We start from the raw sequence: 7,630 nt of genomic DNA, 5'->3' as shown, positions 1-7,630 counted from the left end.
CATTCGCTGGCTGGGGAATTCTGGGAGTTGAAGTCCGGACATCTTCAAGTGGCCAAGGTTGAGAAACACTGCTTTAAAACCATAGTATCAACTTAAGATAGAAGTTACCAGTGCTTTAAAAATGTTGGCCAATGGCACAAAGGCTCTGGAGGAGAAGAATAAACCCCAGTGAGCTCTGCCCCACAACTCCCCAAGGGAAACAAAAAGCTTTTTTAATTCAAGCCACTCTGAAAAAGACCAATCCAGTGGTGATCTTTATTGATATCAACAGATGAAGTTACATAATTCTTCCTACATTGAATTAAAATTTAAAAGCATCACTCTAGGATACCTCAAAAGAATCTTCACCTCCCCAGAATTCGGGTTTGGAAAACCAGCCCAGTTCAGCTTCAGTTAGTTTGGTTGTCAATTTATACGGGGGCCGCCAGGCCTTTCCACCCCAGAGAAAACAGCCAATCAGAATTCACAAATGGGGAAAAAAAACAAATGGAAGGAATGATGGTTTAGCCTGAACACGGAGCCCACCAGCCCTGGACAGATTGAGGGGAAGGGGGCTGCTTGCACAACCAACATTTTGGCCTTTAATTTTGGCCCTTGGGATGTATTTTGCACTAGTGGCATGCCGAAACACCAAATTCGTTATCAGGATGGGCCCAAAGCAGGCTTTGTTTAGTGAAGACCATCAGCCCCCTTGTGTACACATTAAGTTTTATTGTAACAAAGCAACTTGTACACGTTTTAACGTTTAAAACTGAGCATCTTTCTTTTTCCAGTGAAACAAAAAAAAAAAGTTGGAAAAAAATAAACCAAAGCAAGGAACAAAATTACAGTAGAGAATGTAAATTCCAAATAAGATCCTACAGGGGGGTGGGGGGTTGGCTGATTCTCCGTCAAGTGGAAGGGCTGAACTGTAATCATTAGGAGAGAATTTATAATTTCTTTTTTTTAAAGTGTCATCTTAAACTGCAAAGATGTTTGTTAAAACATCACGATTAAACATGCCAAAAGGAGAAGAAGCCATGTTTTGTCAAAATGCCCGTTTAACCCACCCCAACATCTGAAACCCACCCTTTGCTTACCCTGTCTATAACCCCCTCCCCCTTATTTTTTTTTTTAGCTTTTTCGTATTTTTTTTAAACAAGAGAAATAGACAGATACATGTTGGTAGATGCTAACTGTCCATATTCACATAGAGACACAGTGTAATCTCCGAACCCAATATACAGAGAGAGAGAGAGAGAGAGAGAGAAGGGAAAAGCTAGATTCTATGCACTACCACACAGGGGGCCTAGCACTCTGCAGCCTCCAGCTGGAGCAGACGGTTCTCGGTCTTCCCCACAGAACACAGTGCGCTGATGCCTGCACTGACAGTTTTTTTTTTCTTTTTCCTTTTTCGTTTCAAAAAACAGGGATTTAAAAAAATTGAAATGGGTCGAGATTCATCTTCCACTGCATTCTGCTCAAGATATTTTTTTCTCCAAAAAATTATTTTGTGAACCATGGTGAAGAGGAGAAAAGAAAGAAAAGACCTCGGGAGAACAATGCGACTGAGCACAAGAGGGAGGGAGGGGAGAGGGGAAGGGCGGGGAGGAATAAGACAGCAATTTGCTCCCAGGGACTGGTGGAGGGAAAAGGAAGGATGGACTGTGGTTGGAATCTGTCAGTGTTCAGTCATCTTCTCCTTCATCCTCCTGTGGAGAGAGAAAAAGCAACGTTTTCAAATAAATCTTTTGGGTGAAGTAAACCACCCGTTGTCTCTGTGTTTCCTTCACTTTACGTTCGAACCAGGGAAGTAAGCAGGAAGGGGGGCCCTTTGAACCAACTTGATCTAAGGCTCTTCTTATTACTGGGGGATGCTTAGCGGGGGATCCGTTTCAGGATTGTGAATCCTATGAATGCCTCTCCGGTTCTACTTTGAAGTCCTTTTAGATTACATTGGTACAGCACTGCCAGCAAATATATCGCGCTAAAAGATGAACCTGGCCACCCCCCACTAAAAGGAGAATAAAATAAAACCTATTGTGACTGAATTGGGGGGAAACTTTCAAGATCGAAACGAGTAAGCAGGGTGAAGTGGGCTTTGGCTGTGCAAGCTACGGGAGCGAGATCCTCATCTCAGTGCCTTGGGGCTGTGAGGTCCTCTGGAGCAGCGTTTCCTGACCTCAGCAACTTTAAAGATGTGCGGACTTCAACTCCCAGAATTCTCCAGCCAGGCTCTGGAGCATAATATGACTTAAGTAAAGTAGCAGGTTACACCACCTAGAGGAGAAAAACCATTAACTGGCGCTTGTGCAATTTGCCCAGTGGCATTTCTCCCCTACGGTGGCAGCGGTACATCAGTTCATGGCGATAAAAGAAACATTTCCTTCCAAATCCACTCAGGTGCCATAAATAAGCTAATTAGTGCTAATCCAATCCTGTATATATAACTTTTTAATTGCGTGGGATTTAACAGCAAAAAATTAAATTTTTCCTGCTCGCCGAGCGCGAGTTATGCAACTTGTAACTACAACTTTAGCAGAGGCTGAATTCGAACTCTGAATCAGCCAACGCCAGCAGTCTGGGGAATCTTTAAAAGGCTAGTTCTGTTCTGAGCTTACACGTTTAGGGCAAGATAAGGTCACTAACTGCCATCTCAAGAGGGAAATCTTAGAGCTCTAACCTCTCCTTCTTCTCCCTCATCATCATCTTCATCTTCCTCACCCTCATCTTCATCACCTTCCTCATCGATGTCCTCCAGGCCTTCCTCCTCTTCGTCGTCGTCGTCATCCTCTTCTCCCTCACCTTCTTCATCGTCCATATCGGGCACCTTGTTGGGCACAAAGGAAGAGTTAGAGCAAAGGGAGCTCGCCCAGGCGCTTTGACCAGCCGCGCAGCCAACGGAGGAAGACCTCCTCCCGGGCGGACGCTCACCAGGTAGTACTGCAGAGGGTTGGGCCAGATGTCGTCCTTGATGACCTCCCCTAGTTCATCGGCCCCCGCATCGGAGTGGTCAGTAAACCAGGTGAAGAAGCTCTCCGGTTCTTCATGCTGCCTCTTTCTGCTGGCCTTGTTCTGCGTCTGGCCGGAGCGCTTTGTCAGGTCCTTGTCCGGAAGAGAGCGGAAAGATCAGTCCTCCCGTCCACTTCTTTCCTCCCCACAACTGCTTGGATGCCAATTTACAACTTGGCTTGTTTATTAGAGAGTTAGCAACTCCCCCCCCACCAATGTAGCAGATCCATCTGATGTTTCTGCTACAACTTAATAGCTGAATTCATCTGCCTCTCTGCCTTTGACACAACAGCCAATAACGGCAAAGGAAAACAGAGCTTCGTACTGGGAATAGCTTAAGAGAATCCCAAACGTTGCAGGCAGACATGACCTGCAAGCTATTTTTCTCATCCTGAGGGGAAATAAGGATGGGATCCTGACTCCAGGATCAGCCTGTTGTAGTATCCCACCCTCCATTGCTGGAAAAATGCAATTTTACTGCCCTTAAGGGGGTTTCCTTCAGAACTGTGGCATTTTTACCAGTCTAGTTTTGCCACATAAGGTTGTTGGGAAAAATCACGAACACTGAACGGCCCCAAAGGAAGGCAGCATAAAAGTTTAACAATCTCAGAGTAAACCCATGGAGTTCAATGGGGCAGATTTTTCACCCCCATCATTTCCATGGCCCTGTGACAGGCTGATCATGGCTTCCAATTAAGACCCTCCATTTCATGTTATAGGGTGGGATTTAACCTGACATATGCTGCAAGGATTTTAAGGAACAATCCCCCAAATATTTTATTTCATGTAGTAGTTTGTCTGCCCCAAATTCTAGCCAGAAGAAATGCTGTATTAACATGGTTAGAACCAACATTCTAACCAGAGCAACACAATTACATAAGCAGATGTGAAATAGATAATCCGGCAACACTTTTTCCAACTCTACACGTTTTAATAAAAAGCCGTCAGCTTTTTGTGAGCTTTTGCTACCAGACTCCTGTTTTTTTCCTTTTTACTGTTATCTATGGCAATTTTATAGTTCATGAAGTTAAATACCTTCCCAGACTTCCATTTGATTTCGCTGGACTTGGATGAGGGGTCTCCACTTTCGTTCAGATGAAACTCTTTGGAGAGCATCTTGTTTTCAAAATAGGGATTCTCATCAAAATACTGCATTCAAAGGAACAGAGAAAAATGGAAAGTCTGAAATTTACATACTCCATATAGTAGAACTTCTGAATTGTTTACCATCTGTACAAAGATTGCACATTTTCCCACCCTGCACAGCCTAAGTGCAGATTGTTGCAGCCCCCCCAATGACCAACAAGCACCTCAAAAGGGATGCAAAGCATCGATCCCTCCTCTGAAAGGATATTTCGAGACATGCTGCGGAGGAAATGTATTCCGAACAGCAATTTTTTAAAAAAAGAGTGTAAAAATGGTGCGTCCTACACCTGTACTTACAAAATCTATTCTGTAACCTGATTTGATGTCCTCAAACTCCGTCACCTCCACTCTGATCAAATAATGCAAGGCTTCTTCATCTTCCTCTCCCAGCAGTGCAGATACTAAGGCAGAGAGATGGAATTTGTGTTACAAATAATTTCAGATGAAGCCACCATCTTATTAACCGGATTGGCTTCTCCCTCAAATGTATGCTTCCCTACTAAATTCCTGCTTAAGTGTTCTAGAACGCTAAGTTTAACAGAAATCAAGGCAATTAGGAGGAGGAACAATATTGGGTAGCTTCACGGCTTTGAGTTATTTATAAAAACAATAACGCTGGGATTAAAATAAAATCTAAAATCTAACTGAAAATAGGAACTAGCTAACTAAGGACCTTTGCATTTCAAGACTTTCACTTGCATGTGATGAAAGATTACAAGTCACTCAAAGAAATTGTTTTGAAAGTTTCCACAAAAACAAACAACTTTGCTTACCTTGTGGGTGGTTGACAAATGTTGTTACCCAAAAGTTGGGGATTTTGGCGATCAATTCTGACCTCTTCTGGAAAAATGGTTGGCGGAGTTTGTTGTATTTCTGTTCTACTTTTAAAATTTCCTCACTGGCTTGTTCGTTCAGTCTGAACACAAGATTTAAACATGTGTAAAAACCTTTATGTGATACTGAAAGCTAGATTATTAAGCAGATTTTAACCCAACATGGAAGCTTTCACTTTGCCAAATCCACACTTCCATCATAAAATGTAACATTTATCAAAGAAAGATTTTGTTTTGGCTTTAGGTAGAAAATCTCAACTGAGAAGTTCCAGTGTACAAAAGAAATGAATTGAGCATTAAACCGTTTTAACTGTTCTGCATGAGAGCTCTTGTTTTGCAGAAATGTTACGATTTATGTCAAAACCTCAAAACAGTGGGTGGAGGAAAAAAACTGAAACAGCCAATTGTGTTACATTGTAAAAAAAAAAAAAAAAGGGGGGGGGGTTTGGAAGAAAAACTAAAAATTAGTTTTTCTCAACTAATTCCAGGCAGAAGTTTAAGTTTTAAACATTCAAATTCTATATATGAAAACCATATCTTTAGACTACACCCCATCAAGCTAAGTTATTAAAAAAGTAAACCTATTTGCAATACAGTCCTTTTACAGGATAGCAAACTAACTACAAAACACTTTTAAAAAGCAGATTAAACACATGGTTTACCTGTCTATTTCATTCTGTACTTCATCAATATGTTCAATTGCTTCCTGCTGCTCTTTGTCTGGCGGGAAAATAAAAAAGTTTATTGATGCCTATCCGAAAAAGGATCCAACTGGGGACAAGGCAATGTTTTCAAACTTCACACATGGCCTCAAGACCTCGCCCCCCCCAATCTTTCCCTAAGCGTTCAGTACAGTTGCAATCCGGCTCCCTTAAAGGTTTTGGCCTTTCCCTTTCGGCAGCAACCCCCAAAGCTCTCCCTGCAGGAAGAGAAGCCCCCCCACTTCAGACTTTCCCTTGCAACAGAAAGAGGATGCCCCCACCCACAGATATGCTCAAGAAGGGAGGCGGGGTCGCTTGCATTCGGCTCACCCCTTCCCCTGGGCCTAGCATCCTGGCCAGGTCACTTTGGGAGCCTTTTCCCCCCGGCCCCATCCCACCTAACAGGGTTGTTGTGGCGGGGAGAGAAAAACGAGGCTCGACGGGGGAGGAGTTTAAAAAAAAAGGCGGGATTGAATGAAACCTGGCAGATTAAAAAGAAAAAAAAAAGGCCCGAATGCAGAGCCTAAAACATCTGGCGGCGCCCTGAACCGAAAGAAGAGCCGGCCAGTCCTTCTGCTTCCGGTCCAAAACCCCCCTCCCTGGAGTAGCCCCCCCCCGCCACCCCCAAAACGAAACTTCCCACCCGCATCGAAAGGCGGGAAAAAAAAGAAACCCCTCCCTCCCCCCCCTCCCTTGGGGGGAATCCCCAGCAATTGCGTTGCAGCCCCTGCAGCCAGAAAGGCGCCCCCCCGTCTCCTCTTTGAGGGGGGGGGGCTGGGGAGGTTAAAAAGAAAAAGAAACCCCTCCCCGGCCACAAAAACACCTGCCGGGCGCTTAAGTTCCCCCGGCACGTGCAGGCGAGGGGGGGGAAGAATTGTTTGGGGGGGGGTTGCAGGCGCCCCTCCCTCCGTGAAGGCGCGCGGGGGGGGGGAAGAGGAGGGGGCGGGGAGCGCACGTGGCGCCCCCCCCAGAGGGAGGAGGGGGGCGCGGGGGCCCCGGCCATGCGGCGAGCGCAGCCATCATGGCGGCCTAATCGGCGGGGGGGGAGGGAAAGGGAGGGAGGGATCGGCGCCATCGGGGTCGGCTGGGCCTGGCTCGAGCGGCAGACAAAAGGGGCCCCCGCCGAAGATGGCCTCCTTCTTCTCCTCCTCCTGCGAGGCGGGGAGCGAGCGAGCGCGGCCCCACGGCGGCCGCCGTTCGCGCCAGGCCGCACATCCGGCGCCCTCGCCTGCCCGCCTCCTCCGCCGCCGCCGTTCGCGCCTGCGGGGAAGATGGCGGCCGAGCGGCGAGGTTGGAAAGGAGCTGAGGGGGAGGAAGAGAGGCCCGCCCGCCCGAACCTCCGCGCCCGCCTTTCCCCCGCTCGGCGCCTACCGGAGATCTCGTCGGCCCCGTCGTGGTTGGAGTTGAGCTCCTTCTTGGTGACTTTGGCCGCCGGCGCCGACATGTTGAGGGAGGAGGAGGAGGGAGCCTCGCCTCGCCTCACACCGGCCTGGCCCGGCCGCCGCGCTCGCTCGCCCGCTCTGCCTCCCCTCACGCTCGCTTTCCCCCGGCCGCTCCGACGGCGCTCCGCCCGCAAGGCCGCGCGTCGACCGTCCGAGGCGGCGCTGGGTGGCCGAGCGCGGGTCCCCTCACGCGATGACCGCCGCCGCCTCCTCCTCAGGCTGCTCCAGGCGAGGGGCGAGTGCTGCGCAGGCGCAGAGAGGCGCTTTCTCTCCTCGCCCTCCCGCGGCCGCCAGCCGACTGAAGACGCGCACGGCGACTGCGCGCAGCGGGGCTCGGCTCGGCGGGTTCTCCCGCCCTCCTCCTCCTCCCCTCCTCCCGAGGCGCGCAGGCGCAGACGCGGCCCCTCTGGGACGCTGCGCAGGCGCGGCGGGCCTCCTCTTCGGCGGGGGAGCGCGCAGGCGCGCGAGGGGCCTGCCTGAGTCCTCTCCTCAATCGGGTGGCAGCAGGAGAGAGGAT

The 7,630-nt window shown here is 48.6% G+C and overlaps 1 protein-coding gene across 3 annotated transcripts; it reads right to left on the bottom strand.

Moving 5' to 3' along the window:
- Nucleotides 1-235: 235 nt before the first annotated feature.
- SET (SET nuclear proto-oncogene) lies at nucleotides 236-7,419 on the bottom strand. Of its 3 annotated transcripts, none has more exons than XM_087704872.1 (8): nucleotides 7,043-7,419; nucleotides 5,633-5,690; nucleotides 4,911-5,053; nucleotides 4,435-4,538; nucleotides 4,027-4,140; nucleotides 2,914-3,084; nucleotides 2,719-2,809; nucleotides 236-1,691 (listed from the first exon to the last, which is right to left on the bottom strand). In XM_087704872.1, exons 1-8 carry the CDS (start codon nucleotides 7,113-7,115, stop codon nucleotides 1,684-1,686), a joined length of 762 nt encoding a protein of 253 aa, XP_087560998.1. In that variant the 5' UTR covers nucleotides 7,116-7,419; the 3' UTR covers nucleotides 236-1,683. The 3 variants fall into 3 exon arrangements, with proteins under 3 accessions (XP_087560998.1, XP_087560996.1, XP_087560997.1); XM_087704870.1 differs by having other exon boundaries at nucleotides 2,663-2,809; nucleotides 7,043-7,417; XM_087704871.1 differs by having other exon boundaries at nucleotides 2,704-2,809; nucleotides 7,043-7,417.
- Between the last annotated feature and the right edge of the window lie 211 nt (nucleotides 7,420-7,630).

The sequence above is a fragment of the Thamnophis sirtalis genome, unplaced genomic scaffold, assembly GCF_051295495.1.
Source record: "Thamnophis sirtalis isolate CommonGarterSnake01/CBP01778 unplaced genomic scaffold, rThaSir2_p1.2 scaffold_2, whole genome shotgun sequence".
Taxonomy (NCBI): Eukaryota; Metazoa; Chordata; class Lepidosauria; order Squamata; family Natricidae; genus Thamnophis; species Thamnophis sirtalis.
The sequence above is the reverse complement of the archived record's forward strand: the minus strand, read 5'-3'. Positions and strand labels throughout refer to the sequence as shown.

Excerpts from the sequence above, each read along its gene's own strand:
- SET (XM_087704870.1), bottom strand. The coding sequence starts at position 7,115 with ATGTCGGCGCCGGCGGCCAAAGTCACCAAGAAGGAGCTCAACTCCAAC. Across the intron at positions 5,691-7,042 it reads CGGGGCCGACGAGATCTCCG|ACAAAGAGCAGCAGGAAGCA; the intron begins GTAGGCGCCGAG and ends TTTTCCCGCCAG. Across the intron at positions 2,810-2,913 it reads ACCCTCTGCAGTACTACCTG|GTGCCCGATATGGACGATGA; the intron begins GTGAGCGTCCGC and ends GTGCCCAACAAG.